At 34.7% G+C, this 19,113-nt stretch overlaps 1 protein-coding gene across 1 annotated transcript; it reads right to left on the minus strand.

The window, feature by feature from the left end:
- Nucleotides 1-192: 192 nt before the first annotated feature.
- Nucleotides 193-17,133, minus strand: LOC121371676 (ras-related protein Rab-4B). Its single transcript, XM_041497745.1, has 7 exons — nt 17,045-17,133; nt 10,325-10,405; nt 9,579-9,693; nt 8,156-8,218; nt 7,390-7,544; nt 6,666-6,761; nt 193-6,188 (listed from the first exon to the last, which is right to left on the minus strand). Exons 1-7 carry the CDS (start codon nt 17,058-17,060, stop codon nt 6,079-6,081), a joined length of 636 nt encoding a protein of 211 aa, XP_041353679.1. The 5' UTR covers nt 17,061-17,133; the 3' UTR covers nt 193-6,078.
- Between the last annotated feature and the right edge of the window lie 1,980 nt (nt 17,134-19,113).

The following is a 19,113-nucleotide window of genomic DNA, read 5'->3' on the forward strand; positions in this document are numbered from 1 at the left end:
TGTAGTATTTTTACATAACAATAATTCTATTTTTCCAGTTTGTAAAATAAAGTGTGAAATGAAACTAATATCAAGTGTGTTTGTTGGTAATACAATTTAATTTTTTCAGGCTCCAAGCTTGTGGTGTGAGGACCAATGTGATATACATGTGTATATTATACACACACACATGAATGAAATGTAAACTCACTATAGCTGTAAAACATTTATTCATATACATAATTATGTACTTATTTACATACAACACATGGATGAGTTAGCAGCCTTACTAAAGCACACAGTGCATATAACATATGGATCACACAAGTATTAATTACCAATATCTTTCTTTTTTACTGTCTGTTTTGCTGGTCAGTGCAAATACAACCTTTTCACTTATTTTCTGTTTGTATCAATACTAGCACTATTAGAAAAAATATCTTATGTTGGGGGTTTTGTAGATGTGGGTGGGGTTCTTATTTGAGGCATATTTAAAGGAAAATTTACAGAAGTGATTACTGGAAAATGGGAAACGGAGTTATTTTTTCATACTACTCTTTTTCTTTTTTTTTCTTTCTTTTTTTTCCATTCGTGTTTGAAAAAATGTATGCCAAGTTATAACTGAGTAATTCTTAACTTTTTAAAACTAACTTCAGAAGTACTGAGACATACCCGGTAGTGTGAATGGTGGGATTAATAGAAATAATGCCAAATTACTTAAGGATACAAGTACATAAAATTCATGTTTTTTTATGAACAAATCAAAATTTTAAACTGCATGCTATAGCACTGACCAAAAACCCAGACATTATACATAAATATTGTACCTAATATAAAATATTCAATTTACTAATTATGTACAACAATGTATTTACACATATACACAAAACTTTTAGAACTATTTACATCAAGCATATGATTTTTAAACATTTATGTGACAATATCTTTCATAATAATACAAAAAGAAAAACGCATATAGAGGATCATATACTACAAGTTTCTTTTATCCCTTACTGATAGGTAGGATAGTTTCTCTCATGTGCAAAAGAAAACAAAAAAATGTTTAATTTTAATTATAAAGCTTATAGAAAAATCCTTGCAAATAGACTGAGAAGAAATTGGGTCGAAAATACGAAGCTTGTTTTTGTTAAACACGGGTGTTATAGCATTGTAACTATAAGTGTGTAAACTTGTGTAAGTCAAAAATAGGTTTTGTAAATTCGGCCCATAATCTTTCTCTTTTTTGGTGTATGTACTTGCATTCTACTACAGTTCAAACATGCTGTCCTGGGAACACACATGAACTGTTTTAGCTGTCTGGTTAATGCTTTCTTGCTGTTTGGGGCTTTGCATTTCCCCAATGAGTGGTGAACTCTGTGATAATGAATAATGAATCAAGCATCTGTCAGCTGTAAACACAAATATACAAATATGCAACAGATGTCATGGGAGGCAACTCTGATTAGATACAATTATGAAAAGAATATTTCCAAAAAGCTGTGATGTACAAACAAGTGTAATTGTTTTATCAGATCAGTTGTGAGAGATGGCTGCTATTAAATGAGGTCACTTTAACACATTTGACTGTATTAGAGTACATAGCAATAATAATCTGAAAATCACTAAACATATTTTGATTATTTGTTTGATCAAAACCGACAATTGACGCTATTCTTACCAAGCCTCTATGTTTGGTAATACATGTACATACACAAAGACAGTACTAAGCGTCATATTTCAAGTATTCAAATTTCACTGCCTATAGAGTTGTAGCCTACAGATTTATCTTATTGTTGACCACATGTCACAATACAATATATTAAAAAGTGACAACATTCAAAACCTTTGCTAATAAAGTCTGACCTTTGGTTTCCATATAGTTCAAAGACTAACATGATGGCAATGCCATGCAAAATGCAAGCAGTGGTTTTGATTTAATTAACAATAACATCTAAACACTAAATGTGTTATAAGCAATGAAGTGTTATTAAACACACCTTCTTAACTTGGAGAAAAAATAACAATAAAATACACAACCTAGAAGTGTGATCCTAGACCTCAGCCCAAGATTATAAAACATTTTAAAGATGAAAGTCAAGATTTTAGTAAAGACATTTGACCGTATAGTTTTCAAATGTTATTGATTCCTTTTGTCTACACTTTTAAAGTTTAAAATGTTTTATACGAATAAGGCCAGAGGTTAAATTATAAACAATTTCATAAATTATATATTAGATCTAGCTTCTGGAACTTCAACAGGTTTTTTTTTAAAAAGCCTGGAAAGATAATTCTATTGCAGTAAGTACTTCTGGGGATTAAAAGGCAAATGATGTAGCAACATTAAAAGTTTGGTCCACTTAAACTGTTTTGTAATACATTACAAATTTCAGTTACACAAACTCACTGATTTCAGGTCCATGAAACTTGTTCAGTTGTAAATTAAGTCATGCAAATCTATCACGATTTACCACATCAATAACAAATTGGTCCATTTAAACCATCAAATCTGACAAATTCCATCCAAAACGTTATACAGAAATCCACCAATACTGGTGTGTCAACTAGAATGCAAATCCATTGTGGCATCTGTGCCCCATTTTACAAAGCGATTTTAAGTGCATAGCTACCTAATGTACTTAAGATGATCTTAGCACTAACATTGCTTCATAAAACAGGGCCCAAGTTATGTATAGCATAATGAAAAATAAACCAATCCATAAAAGTGTTGGAAAGTTTTCAGAGAAGGTCAACTAAAATGGCACTTCCCCTGTTTTGTTATGTATTCCATAATTTCCATGAAACCTGCCACATTGTCCATTAGCAGCAAGGGATCCTTAAATATGTGCTTTTACCACAGACAGGACAACACGTACCACAGCTTTTGATATACTAGTCGTGGGGCACTGGTGTGCAGGAAAACCCAAATCAGTAAAATATTTTGACCAAAGCACCTCAGGTGAGGGTTCTACCAACTGAGCTAGATCTCACCCTAGCATAATGCAATTACAAAACAACCTTTCCATTTGTTTACAAAACTTTACCTTGCATTGGAAGGAACGAAATGTTTTATTTAACAATGCACTCAACACATTTTATTTATGGTTATATGGCGTCGGACATATGGTTAAGGACCACAAAGATATTGAGAAAGGAAACCTGCTGTCGCCACTTCATGGGCTACTCTTTTTCGATTAGCAGCAAGAATCTTTTATATGCACCATCCTACAGACAGGATAGCACATACCACAGCCTTTCATATACCAGTCATGGTGCACTGGATGGAATGAGAAATATGCCAATGGGCCCTTGCATTGGATGCCAGGCATCAAATTTATACTCATAACATGAAGTTAAGACAACTGCAATAAAAAATGTATAATTATTTTGTGCTTATATCCAATTACGGTTCAAGCATGCTATCTAAATCGTTAACTCGCTCTGGGTGGGAGGCAGTACCAGGCCAACCCAGTATTTGCCGGTCTTTAGTTAATATTTTAACCACGAGTTCTACCATTGAGGCCAGTCTCAAATATGTACATTATTCAACAGTTATAAACAATATAGACCATTTTGTAGGAGGCAGGGCGTTTGGAAGGAATTTGTCCTGACATTGTTACAATACCCCATTTCCACTCGAGCACTATACGTTGCATAAAATAACAAAAGTCAGAAACACTAATTGCAAACACAGTAGCTAGCACATTACCTATGACAAGTGATTAACAAAAACAAACAATGATACATGTACAGCATGAGAAGGATCTTGCTGTAAAGCATTAAGTTTTTGCCGGATGAAAAAAAAAGATTTTGTATTTTGAAGTGTAATAGCGTTTGTTGAGATTTTACTCATAGAACTAGGTGTGAACATTCATACCAAATATTAAAGCCATCCATTAAAACATTCAACTCTAATATACAAACCGTAACAAAGTTATAAACAATTTTGACCTTTTTCTGTAGTTAATTCATGGGACTGGGGGTTGTGTATACATATTACCACTTCGTGAACACGTGTCCCAAATAGAAAGGTATCCATTAAATGATTTATACGTTAAATGCAATTAAACAAACTTGTAAGAAAGATGTCAGATGGAAAACAGTATTTTATACAGTACTAAAACAACAGTAGATTTCCTGAATTAATCATTTATCTGTCTGATAGACAACATATTTTAAGGGGGTTTGGTTTGTGCACTTTTACAGGATTTGAAAAAAACTTTTTGTTTTAAAGGGACAGCCCTAGTTTTTAAACACTAAGGCATATTTATCACTATTAGAGCCGTTTTATGATCATTGAAATCAAGCATTACTTATATTTTATAGTTTAGTTTATCCATTTTCGTACAACCGAAGTGTTTCTGGTCATCCTGGTGTTTTTAATATCACAATATGCATTTTTAATATTTTTAAAAAGGCATGTGCATCTGAGAAATTACGGTTATGTAGTAGAGTTTTAGTCTGTTTTTAAGGGTAATTTCCCATTTCAACGTCACATACTCCTGTTTTTCTCGGCTGTAATGTTATCCAAATGTGTTACAGGTTTGTAAATTAACCAAACTTTGATTTAATTTTTACGGGCTGAAACTAGGGTCTGCAACTATGTTTTTTTCAATACCAACGTCTATGATAAAACAGCAGAAAATGAGATTCTACAAATATCTTTACCCTGATAATTATATATGATTTATTCATTATATAACAGATAATGCAAGAGAAAATGTCACTTGCAAATATTATTTAAAGGCAGTTGTCAAAACACAAGTGACTGGAGCACTACATAAATCAAGAAAGTGACATGTCCCCTTCATGTTTGTTAATGTTAAATAACATAGCTGAGATTTCTGGGATATCAAAATATAAACTCATCAACAATGATTCAAGTACAATACTGCACAAGAAACTTTAATGAAAGAATCATTTATAACTTAAGTTTAGACACAAAAGCATGAATGAAAATTAGGTGTTCCTAGAACCACTCAAGTCGGAATATCTCTGGATATATATCTATAACAGTGATAGTGTTATGATAATTTTATCAAGGGTCATGTGTATATTTTAAAAATTCACATTTAAATTATAAAATCATTGCGATCTTTTGACACTTGCTATGAATCAGATACGGTATTCAAGGTTAATCACTCTTTGTACTGATGAGATAAAAGCTGATAATGCAAGTAGCAGGAAATCACTTGTCACGTGACTCTGGTTTAAATTTTCAGCTGCATAATTGTTTTTAACAGTATAATATCGTACATTGCTGGATTAAAAACACTAACTAGTTAATTACCGAGGATATTGGCTTCAATTTGTTCAATATGAGAAATTCCCATCAGCAAACACTTCAGGCAACACCACACAATACGAGTGCTTAGTACTATACAAGAATAGCCAATGGAGACCACAAACCACAAATTAGGATTTCATCGGTTGCTGTATCAGTACAGTTTGTACCCAGATAGTGCAGGCAGGGAACATTTTGTTTTCAAAATCTTGATTAGCGATATTTCTAATCAATTGAAAACTGATTAGCAACTACTGTTTAATGTTTTAAAATTGTGTAGTGATCCCTAAAACTTGAGTAGCAAATCGCGACACGACACTGAACGAAATGTTCCCTGGCAGGATAAAATACATTACACAGCCAAAATATGCCAAATATGTCGCAACTTTTGATATGTATTAGTAAATGCTATGGAAATGGAAGCTGTGAAAAGTGAAAGAACAAAAATTTTACATGGTGAAAGGTAGAACGGCTTACAACCAAATCTGCGTCAAGATCAGTCTTTTGAGAATGATCATATCATGCTAGACTAAACATCCCACATGGCTTCATTTATAATAACAAAATAATCACACTTATGGCACAACAAATAAGAGTAAGAAATGCAGAAGTAATTCTGATGGCAAAAGGATGCCATATTGTCAAATGTGACACTTGCATTAATTTCTTCTCAACAGTTTGTGAATATAAATTACAGCACATAGACCTTTGAAAGAGTCAAAACTTGAGACATGTTTTATTCAAGATGAAATCCTCGTCAGATCTCTGCGTTATGGTATCTTCTGAAAGCACTTGTTTATCCGCGAGGTGGCTGTCTGCTAGCAGGCACAGTCGGAGCGCTTTGTCGTTTGCTGCTGTCGGTGTAGTCTTCGAAGCGAGGCATCCCCATACTGAATTCCTGATCCCATTCTCTCTGGGTCCAGCTCGCCTGAAACATTGTAATGTAAGGCAGGATAAATCAGTACTTTCAATTATACTAGGACAAACATAGGCCACAACAGATTCAAAATGTTCATAACCTGAAAAGAAGTTACGCAAAAACACTACTGACAGATCAGGTTAAAAGAAGTTTGTTTTGTTTAACGACACTACTAGAGCACATTGATTTATTAATCATCAGCTATTGGATGTCAAACATGATAATTTTGACCGTCATAGAGACGAAACCTGCTACATTTGTTCCATTAGTAGCAAGGGATCTTTTATATGCATCATCCCACAGACAGAATAGCACATACCACGGCTTTGTTATACCAGTCGTGGTGCACTGGCTGGAACGAGAAATAGCCCACTGGGACCACCGACAGGGATCGATCCAAGCCCGGCCGCACACCAAGCGAGCACTTTACCACTGGGCTGATCAGGTTAAAAAGATGTCTGTGTATGACCCTGACCTCACTATTACCTGATTCTATCTTCGTTAATATCGTTCTGGCACACTTCAAGAATGTCTCTTCTACATTCTCCCCAGTTAGAGCACTCGTCTCCAAAAACATCAACTCTGTAAAAACAAAACCATATTAGAAACAGTAATACTTAACGAAAAATTCGTGATTAGATTTGTGATAAAAACCACATGCAACATGGAGGTATAGATGAATCACCAAATTTTATTCACATATTTCTATGCCACCTCTTAATAAATTGTGGATATTTTTTCTTTAAATGTTATCTTTCAAAGTTTCTGTTTCTGAAGAAAAAAGGCTGTAAAGTATATCTTGTTTCTGTGACAACAGCAGGAATATAGAAATAAATAATAGTAACTTTGCAGAACGTAACATTTCCGAACACCAGTTACTGAGAAAATTATTCATAATAAAGGTTGGCACTCTATCTCTTAAAATAATAGGGGATGGGGTGTAGCCCAGTGGTAAAGTGCTTGCCTGGTGCACAATCAATCTTGGGTCAATCCCAGTCATTCAATTTGCAACAATACGGCAAGCATAAAACTTTACTAAGATTTTTGGACAAAATGTAATATCAATTAAGTGAACCTAACCCAGAACATCTGCTTCACTTGAAATAATTTTACAGCATATATCATTTCCCCACACTTATAAACATATTAAATTATTACAACACTTTATTATGAATGGAGTTAGTTATCTAATATTTTATGACAAACAAACCATTCTCTTGAGCAAATCTGCTGGCTTCCAGGAAGGTAACTTCTCTTTCCGATTCCAAGTCCTTCTTGTTGCCCACGAGTGTGATCACGATATTAGGACTTGCCAGCGTCCTTGCATCCGTCAGCCAGTTTGTCAGTGCATTATACGTTTCTCGGCTAAAACAAAATATTAATGTTACAAATTATTTAAATTATGTCAAATATATACCCAAATCCAAAATGACATGGATGATTAGACATTTGGTATTCATTATTGTAGTAGGAAGCTGCATATTAAAGTAGGAAGCTGCATATTAAAGTAGGAAGCTGCATATTAAAGTACAAAGCTGCTTGCTGCTTATACAAACAGGAAGGCTGCTTATTCAAAGCTATGTCTTAGGAAAACTGCACAGATTACATTACACTGCTACAATTTGGGATCTGGGATAATATTTGGCTGCAGAGTTTAGTGTTTGAAAGAAGGGGGGGGGGGGGGGGGGGGGGCGGCGGCACTTTTTGTTGGATGGTTTGGGGGGTGAAAACATGTATTTGAGGACCTAAAGCTGTTAGGATTGAGGGTATATTCCCCAAGAAAATGTTTAATTTCAGGTGTTGAAATACAACATTTCCAGCCTTTTGAGAACAGTAAAGGGGGGCATGTTCTTCTCCCTCTCCCTGTTCCATGGTCCCTGCAACATTATACATATTTGACAGTTACCACCGATAACAGCCACTGACTGACAACATGCTTGTGTGACATATCCCTTTCTTCTCCCAACCGTACTCACCTGGTAATATCATACACGAGTAAGGCACCAGCTGCCCCTCGGTAGTAACTCCTCGTCACAGATCTAGAAAAACAGATTACATCATACTCAAATAAATATATGTAGACTGTTACATTACACTTTTTTACTTATGGTACTTGGTTTATAAAAAAAATCTCCAAAATGCATGAAATAGTAAAATCTGCTTGTCACATTGCTTAAAATGAAATGATACTTACAAATATTTTGAATGAGAAGAAACTGAACTGAAATTGTAACATATAATTAGTACAGTATATTGCTTTGTATTAGCCGACTTTTGAAGTCTAGAAACACTTTCCAAAAGAAGAGAGTCGGCTTATACACGGAGGCAACAAATTGGAGCATAAAATTCTGATCAAAAATACTCCCGACCACAACGTATAGATTTTGAACAGACCCTTAGCCTTTCACAGATTATGTAACAATAATTTGTGCACAGTATAAATAAAACACCCCATCATGCAATATTATGCAGTTTTTTGTTCTTGAATGCATTATAAGTTTGATGAATAATAAAAACAAAATTACTTGTTTTGTCATTTCAATGGTAAAAACGTATTCTTTCCATCTGTCCGCCATCTTGGTTTGACCTGTGCTGGGACCAGTCTTTCATATAGCAAATTTAAGATACAAAACGGTGTTTTTCTTCAAACAAGTATTATATTTCTAATATTATTGTTTTGTTGGGAGGGTGCATTAAACTGTAAAGTAATGCCATAAATAAATTAAGCTCATTATTAATATTACCAACTGAAAAAACATAACATGAATTTTAGGACGATAATTACTCCCACTATTGTCACATGACCATACCATATACAGTGAACAGCTGCAATCATGGACCGCATGATCCTTTGTTTCTGTGTGTATGGTCCAGTGAATAAATTAATTACTTGTGTGCAGTGATATGTTGTTACAGCTTGAATTATTTATTTTTCTGTTATGCTTTATCAGTTCTAAATTATTTTTCACAGCATGGTATATGTTAGCATTGCCGCATTGATTGCGATTGCAATTACTGTTTTTGTAATAATTAAAGGGAAAACAAATATAATGAACAAGAAAAGCACAAGTCTATTCTGGACAAAAGATAACTTCGGCTTATACACAAGTCCAATGATTTTGTACTAGATATTTAGGGTCAAACTAAGAGGTCGGCTTATCAAAGGAGTCGGCTAATACACGGTATCTCAAAAAACTATTATGTCAGTGACTTAACAATAATTTGTGATGCCTTGTGTAAAAATGGAACATTCAAAATCTTCAGTCTATGGAGTAATTTCAGAATTCACTTTTGTTTTTGTTGTTTGGGGGGAAGACATCTAAAGGTCTGACTGTTTAAATTTATGAATTTATAACTTGTAATGAATATGCTAATGGTGTCAAACTAACAGCAGTCTACCTGAATCGTTCCTGGCCAGCAGTGTCCCAGATCTGTAGTTTGACTGCTTTGCCTGCAACATTCACAACCTTGCTACCGAACTCCACCCCTATTGTGTGGTTAGAATCATGCTTAACTGAAATCAAATAGGAAAAAGTTTTAATTGATCAAAGAAAATGAAGAAATACATGTAATATTAATTAGTTTGAAAGTAACATAAAATGTTGTTCCAAAGTCTAATAAGGAATAAGACACCCATTTAACAATATAACTTAAAAGCTAAAGTTGATCTTTAAAAAACTTGAAATTCTGTTCTAACTTAAAGGTACCAAGGTTATTTTTCAATATTTTAGATATAAGCCAGGGTGGAACATAGCCCAATGGTAAAGCGCTTGCATGATGCACGGTTGCAATCCCTGTTGGGGGGGCACATTAGTTTTTTTTATTCTAGGCAGTGCACCAGAACTGGCACATCAAAGGCTATGATATGCGCTTTCTTGTCTGTGGGATGGTGCATATAAACGATGTCTTGCTACTAAATTACTAATGGAAAAATGTAGCGGGTATCCTCTCTAAGACTATATGTAAAAATTACCAAATGTTTCGCATACAATAGCTGATGATTGATAAATCAATGTGCTCTAGTGGTGTTTTTAAACAAAACAAAGCTTAACTTTTAGATATAATCAGTGTCAAGGGAGTCAGACTTTTTATCAGTATTCAAAGTAACAATTTTCATTAAACACTAATATGAAAAAAGCACTTACATTTGTTTTCAATGAACTGGTGCAGAATGCAAGATTTTCCTGTGCCAGCACTTCCAATTACTAGAAACTTGAAGAGAAAATCTGAAACACAGGATACAAAACAAACATATGACTCTGAGAAACACATTGTTTGTCTTTATATTTAAAATCAAATCGAAGTAACAAATACACAATGATAAAAAGAAATCTGACAAGTTGTTTGTATGCATTGTGGACATACATGAAATTATTAATAAAACAGTATGAGAAAAAACACTAAGGTGAACAACAGTTATTCTTTGCACGCTTGTTTTGGCTTAGTACACAATAAAATATATGATCCAACAGTAATTTTTTAATATAAGTATTGTAATTTTTGACGGATTCAGAAGGACTAAATATCGAAACTGACAACAATACAAATGCCATAGATCTACCTGCATTTATATAGGTTTATGGTACTGGAGGCCACAACCGTTTCCTGTACCGTGTCGGTAAAAACACGGAACTAAACTTTTGTTTCCCATGATTATTATATCAAGTACGACTATTCAATGAAAATAATATACACATGTGTATACATATATATTTATCCAGCAATCACTGTATACATTGGTAAGATATGATGACTAGATAAATCTCTATAATTTTGGTCACTGACCAAAAATATAGGTCATGTGACATAAGCCCAACTTGACTCGAGTATTTCAGAGTATATTTTCAATAAACATACTCTTTAAATCATAAGTCGAAGTACAGTAAATACAAATAATTTTTAGTTTTGCGATAACAATACAAAACTTTATATTTAATTATGAATTAGACTTTAGAAACACTTTTTTAATGCGACAGAATGTAGCTAGCGTCTTACAAATAATGATGTCATGTATCTTGTATGACGTCATATGGCAAAAGCCTTGCTAGGTTGACAATACTCAATTTGAGTACACAAAACTGGAATAAATAATGATTTTCCGAATATCCCTGTAGGATCACAGGTTAAAGAAATAACTGGTTACTGTCTTAAGATATCGGCTTTATTCTGCTCAGGAAAAATTCTAACCTTTGCAGGATAAAGCCGATATCTTAAGACAGTAACCAGTTATTTCCTATTTATCCAGCAATCATTGTATGCATTGGCAAGATATGATGACTAGATAAATCTCTATATTTTCGGTCACTGACCAAAAATATAGGTCACACGACATAAGTCCGAATCGACTCGATTATTCAGAGCAGATTTTCAATAAACATACTCGTTAAATAATTTTTTGAAGTGCCGTAAATACAAATAAGTTTTAATTTTGCGATAACAATACAAAACTTGTTTATTTATTTATGAATTAGAGTTTAGAAATGCTTTTTAATGTGACAGAATATCTTAAGACAGTAACCAGTTATTCTATATATATATATATATATATATATATATATATATATATATATATATATATATATATAATAATAATAATAATAATTATTATGTTTTCGATATCACATTACTGGAGAATGTGTTCAACACAATCACCAGATCCTGATTCAGATTGCTGTGTTAACTGAACTTCTCAGTGTTCCGGTTCAGGTAAACCTGAATCAGAGTTCCATCATGCGCTCAAATCAAACGCATTACACATTTGAACTAAAATTACTGGTACTAATTATTTGTAGTGTATTTCTTAAATATAGCAAGCCTTGAAATAAGCGGCCGGTCATGGTCATTGTCCGGTACAAATTTGTAACTTGTCAGTAACAATGTCGATTGCGTTGTCCGAAGCTCGCGTTATAGTAAAAGCCGGCTGTTTTGGAGTCGAATACACTTAATGCACCGATAAAAAAAAAAATTGATTACGAATGAAAAAACACAAATGTGTATCAGTGGGATTTGAACCGGTTCGCAGGGCACTTGACAGTCCAACACGAAGTTCATCTACAGTCCGTGTACCTGTTTAGCAGGATTTTTTATAGTCTCGATTTTGCGGGAACTTACATTGTGAAAAGTGATGTCACACATATTAGTAATTGACCTTTCGTACTTAGTATATACTTCCTGTGGCATTTTTGTTTAAAGTTTGCAATTCAAATTGCCTCGTGGTTAACAATTAAAGGATGTACTCATAGTGAAGTGGAGGGGGAGACAAGATGATGCCACACTTGAAGCATGCCAGCTTCGTTGTCTATGACAGTTAGCAATCAACCATTGTCAAATGAAAGGGTATTGAGGGTTTGGCACCTACCGTATTTGACCGGAAATAAGCCCAGGGGGCCAAGACAACTCATTGTGAGCTTGGCATGAGGTGGGCTTATTCCCAGACAAGGGGCCAGTTTTGTTGAAAATTTTTTTAATAATAATAATTAAAATAAATAACAATATTTAAATGAACTAGGAAAAAAACAAAAAACGTTCAGTAGCACATCTATTAATTAGTGTTCCATTTGTTATTAATAAATAATAATTGTTTATTAATTAAATTGTTTTTTTTTTACTAGTATCTAATTATCAGAAACACACCTTCTATGTTACAATTACTTACCAGTGCTGTTTATTTACATCCAAAATTTAATGCTGAGAAGACTTAAAACAACAGCAATTAACAACAAACTCAATAGCCTATACACACGTTTCTGACACTGGCAGCTAGCTTACACTGCAAAGAATTGTCAATCTAAGGTCATTGTTCTTAGCCAATCAGAATACGGTATTTGCTTAATTAGCATTAACTGCGGACCCAGTGTGGTGGTAAAAATAGACACTGGTTTTTAGTTCATACTTGGCTTGGATACGGCCTCAGACCACAATTAATTTCGCTATATGTTTCTATATAGCCTTAGTGGCTATAATATTTTTATTAATATCAGCAGGCCCGTGAAGTTTTGTATGTACCTTTGCCTGCATGGGGGACACATACCCTGAAAAGGACAACCCCTGTTGTCCAGCTCTTTCTCCCAGCATATTGGTTTAAACAGACACACCCTCTAAACCTGGCCGGAGTACACCCATTTTACACAAAAAGCACTACTTTTGCATGGGCCGGAATTACCACAAACAAGTCTTCAATGTCAACAAGTTACACATGTTTACAAACTACATGCTATCCCCTGTCACTTCAGTCAAACAGTTGCCACTTCATAGCTGTCTGCCATGAAATAATCACAGTCAAACAGCAGACTACTTGCGCGGTGAAACTTCCGGATTTTGGACAACCAAATGGGAAGATAACTGTAATCTGAGGCCATACTTCAGAGAAATACTGCAGGCATGAAATTGAAAACAATGTTACACACTGTTATTGTTAGACTGCTAAATCTCACTGGTGGTAAAATATTGTGTTACATTTGTGTTTAATTATCTGCAGGAGGTATGACCTTTTAAATGAACTTTGAGCAAACTTGCAATTTCATGTTATTTATAAGGTGACGAAGTTGGGGGTGGGCTTATTTACGAATGAGGGCCTAATTTCTTAAATGCTATCAAAACGGAGGTGGGCTTATTCAAAGACATGGGCTTATTTCCGGTCAAATACGGTAATTAAGTATGAAGAACACGTTTGACCTATTAGAGGTGTGAATACCTGTGTACTGTTTAGTTTCAAAACTTGTTACAACCAACAGTCGATTGTCACACATGGCAAATTCAAGTGTAGCAATAATTGATTTAAGGCGGTTCCATGACACCAAAGCATTTACTTGCACACCTAAGTAGTAGCGGCCTGCTACACTATATTCCTCGGGGGAAAACCCCGACTACAACATATTTTTTACTGTTAAAGACATTTTTGATAATTTAAATGCTTACATTTTATTATTTAGAATATTCATGTCCATACATATTCGTTCAAGAGGTTCTGGTCATTTAGATTTTTGTAATACCCCAAAATACAGTTTTGATCATTTTGAAAATGCACATTCGTTTGAGAAGTAATGGTTGAGACAAACTGTAGATATTTTTAGACTTTAGCTTCACTCTGTTATAACTGTATGATTATGATAATCATTATCCAAATGTGTTGCAGGTTTGTAGACTAACAAAACGTAATGTCCATTTTTTACGAGCTGAAACTAGGGTCTGTACCTTTAATAAAACAAAATAAATACCTATCTCAATTTACAACAGTAATGGCCTGATACTGCTACACTGCTTAGAAAATATCCTGTTTTGTTGATCCCTTCACAACATTATTACCAGGGCTCGACCTTAGTGGTAGCCGAGAGTATTTTGGCTACCAATTTCTGGTAGGACTTTTCTTTGGCACTGTCAGGTGAAAAGAACATTATAAATACAACCATGTCTGGTGTATTGGCGCGTTCGGTGATTCGGCGCACTTGGTATTTTGCTCAAGTATGCTTAGGAAGTTGTCATGTTGTCGGGTTTTTTAACGAATTAAAGTTTAATTTTTTCAATGTTCAACCAAGTATCAACATGTTTATTGTTAAGGGTACAATTAATGTTTTTTTAATAGAATTATCAATAATTATATATAATTTCAAAATAAATCATTCACCTGCTTTCGTGTATATAAACACGAAGTAGGTTAGCCGTATTGATATTATTTTAAGAATGTTAAAACCTGTCTAAAAACACCTTTCCCGCATTTTTAAAATTACAGTAATTATTTTTTTTGGTTATTTTTATTTAAACTGAAAAGGAAAACACAGACAAATGCAAACATAACAAAAGTTTTACACCTTAATTGACAGTCATTCCAGTTCACAATTGTCACATTGTTACCAAAAAAATAAAAAATAAAATAATAATAGCGAAATAAGATCCACGTGTGTGCACAATCTACCCGAGAGAAAAAAATCCATGTAGGCATTTTATCCATGCATAGCAATGAACATGTATGCATCTGCAGTACTGTGCCACTCAAGAAAACGATTCCGAAACTGATCATGAGATGGGTCATGTGTGATCGTTCATTTTCAAAGTAATATTTTTTAACAAGACAAAACAAAAAAGTAGCCAACTAAAATAATCCTGGGACAATAGTGTAGCGGTTATGGGAAATGCAAATCGTTTTGGATACAAGGGGGGTGTTTACATTTATGGAAAATTTTAAAATGTTTATTTACTACTGACATAAAACAGTTTGTAGTGTATCTCAGATTATGCACTGCTTCATTGGTGAGAGACATATTTTATCAAGTATTTCACAGTGTTCACATAGAAAATGGTCTTTGAATGCTTAGGTGCGCTGATACACCGGACAGGGGTCACCCGAAATATGCAAAAAACCCGGTTTTTGGCATATTTACAATCAAAAAACCTTTTCGCAATCAAAAAACCTCACAAAAACCATAATTCTGCCAAAATCGTATCCAATAAGGGTTTTTTTATATACTTTATTGACAGTTTATCAATATTATATGATTTACAATTTACATGAAGCACAAATATTGTTGTCAGTCCTAAACATACGCATACGTCCGTTTCCGCCTTGTTTGTAAAATGAGGAACAGGACTGATTTTAGGGTCCAACTATTTACCCCCAAGATACCCACGAAATACACCCAAAACACGTATTGGATGAGCAGCTTTCGGGATTGTACTATACGAAATAATGAACAGGTGTGTTTCAAACAATAGCTATTCCTTTAGTGACGTTTTTTGGAGTGTAAATATACCAAAAACCCGCTTTACAATATTTACAATAAAAAAAACATTTCCAATCAAAAAACCTCACAAAAGCAGGACAGAACAGATTTTAGAGTTTATGAAGCTCCAATCACAATTAACACGTGTGTTTCGAACAATAGGTATTGCTTTAGTGACGTTTTTTGATTGGGAAATGGGTTTTTTATTGTAAATATTGTAAAGCGGGTTTTTGGTATATTTACACTCCAAAAAACGTCACTAAAGCAATAGCTATTGTTCGAAACACACCTGTTCATTATTTCGTATAGTACAATCCCGAAAGCTGCTCATCCAATATGTGTTTTGGGTGTATTTCGTGGGTATCTTGGGGGTAAATAGTCGGACCCTAAAATCAGTCCTGTTCCGCATTTTACAAACAAGGCATATGTTTAGGTCTGACAACAATATTTGTGCTTCATGTAAATTGTAAATCATATAATATTGATAAACTGTCAATAAAGTATATAAAAAACCCTTGTTGGATACGATTTTGGCAGAATTATGGTTTTTGTGAGGTTTTTTGATTGCGAAAAGGTTTTTTGATTGTAAATATGCCAAAAACCGGGTTTTTGGCATATTTCAGGTGACCGCCGGACAGCACTGTACTTATAATAAATAGAGTTAGGGTTAGGGTTAGTGACAGTGCGGATGGATTTTCCTTAGGCACTGTCACTAACCCTAACCTTAACCCTAACTCTATGATCAGTATTTATAATGTTCTTTGTTATAGCCTACGCTAGTGACAGTGCCAAAGGAAAGTCCTACCTTAACTTTAAATAAAAATAAGTGATTCTGCTTTTATAATTATTAAAATTATGGGGCTACCAGTTTTACTGAGGACAACCAGATTTCATAACCTGGTAGCCCGGTGGCCCACCACTGAAAAAGGTTACGGTCAAGGCTTGATGACATTTGACAGTCACACACAGTAAATGAGTGATAATATTAAATATGTAACACAGTAAATAGTATAATAAAATAGCATCAATATTTTTAAAATACCGTTAACTTTTAAGCACAATATTTGGGGTGTTGGGTGCATGTATGCAAATTTAAATTACAGTGATAAGTGCCCTTTAGTGTTACAATCATATCAAACGGATGCATACCATAAGACTCTGACATTTTGATTTTTTAACTTCCGAGTAAATGCTTTCTTTTCAACACTTCCTCCAAGATGGCCGTCAGCTGATTTGATGTTAGACTGGTTCAACATACTGATCTTCTCAGCGTACGACTTACACAATATTAGTATCCAAGGGGCCTGTATAAGGTTGGACTATACCAATTACAATTACATGTTAACGTTTGTGTTTAAAAACACTATATGCAATATATTAACCAAACTATGACCCATAAATATCAGTACTACAACCCCTATCTCAAAGTATTAACTGCAGAAAATGGTACCTTTCATGGCTAATTTTTGGTATAACCAGATGTTTCTACAACACCCCTAGTTTCGCAAAATATTTGAGTACTTTGTTTTACAGGTACCCCATACATGTTCCAAGCACAGGGCTACTTGACATGGTGGTACTACATCAAATAAAATTGCATACATTTTTAGCCCAGATGAAACTAATTTTTTTTACAACCAACACACTCACATTTATAACCAATCACAGGACTTGTGGTGTTAACTTGTGCACCTCGACCTTCGACCCAGCCGGAAATTAATTGGTATAGTGCAACCATAAGGATGTGTTTACGCGTTTGTTTTGTTTAACAACAACATTAGAGCACATTGATTTATTAATCATCGACTATTAGATGTCAAACATTTGTAAATTTGACTATTATTCTTAGAGAAGAAACCCCCAAATATATTTTTCCATTACAAGCAAGATATCTTTTATATGCACCATCCCACAAACAAGATAGCACATACTTAGATACTAAGGAAGGAAGGAAATGCTTTATTTAACGACGCACTCGACACATTTTATTTACAGTTATAACTTATATGGCGTCAAACATATGGTTAAGGATCAAACAGATATTGAGAGAGGAAACCCGCTGTCGCCACTTCATGGGCTACTCTTTTTGATTAGCAGCAAGGGATCTTTTATATGCATCATCCCACAGACAGGATAACACATACCACGGCTTTTGATATACGAGTCGTGGTGCACTGGCTGGAGCCTACAAAAATATCAAGCAAGCGCACATCAAGCAAGCGCTTTACGACTAGGTTACGCCATTTCCCCCCCCCCCCCCCCCCCCCCCCCCGTCTTCCCAGCACATACTGTGGTTTCATATACCAGTCGTGGTGCACTGGCTAGTTCAAGAAATAGCCCAATGGGCCCACTGACGGGAATTGATCCTAGACCAACCATACATCAGGCGAGCGCTTTACCATTAGGCTAGTCTCGCCCCTTTTTTTTTAGACGTCCGTGTCTCAGGCCCGTATTTAGGGGGGTTCGGGGGGGGGGGGTCGTTCGAACCCTCCCGCAAAAGCTGAGGTCCACTTTTTTCTCTCTGTTTTTTAATATTGCACAAATACTAGATTGTAACTTTTGCAATTCTACCATAAAACAATATTTGCCTGTCTTCGTCAAAGCACTCCCTTTACCAAAGCTGCAGTGTACATGATTCAGAATTGGCATCTGGCAAAATCAAAACAAAGGAACCTACATGTAGCAAAAACAATTAATTGTACTTTATATATATTTATGACCTCATAGCATTCGATAATTACATGACAATGACAGCAGTTCACCTTCCATTGATTTATCAACCAAAGTTAATTGAAGGTAATTTCCTGTTCATGCCTTGATCTTTATATAGGGATTCCAATCGACATTGGCTTCCATATACTAGTATATCAAGCAATAGTTTGGGCACAGAAGTTGTTTTATAGTGCTAGTTATTTCCAAGTATTTCAAAACGTTTACGGCCACCATGTAGATGCCATTTTGATGATATGACGCATCAATGGCAAAAATGGAATGGGATGCAATACCTTGTTCAATACCTTTTGCTGAAAATGTCTAAGGACTGCTGGCCCGTAACCAGGAGGTGGGGGGAAGATAGTTCCGTTCCAAGGGAGCCAGTAATGCGGAATATCCACATAAAAGGACAGATCTGTGGTAAATATGGAGCTATTGATAATAGCAATATTCTGTTATGACATCTAGTATGTCATCATAACATTTAATAATAGGGTAAATCCATC

The sequence above is a fragment of the Gigantopelta aegis genome, chromosome 4 (genome assembly GCF_016097555.1).
Source record: "Gigantopelta aegis isolate Gae_Host chromosome 4, Gae_host_genome, whole genome shotgun sequence".
Lineage (NCBI taxonomy): Eukaryota > Metazoa > Mollusca > Gastropoda > Neomphalida > Peltospiridae > Gigantopelta > Gigantopelta aegis.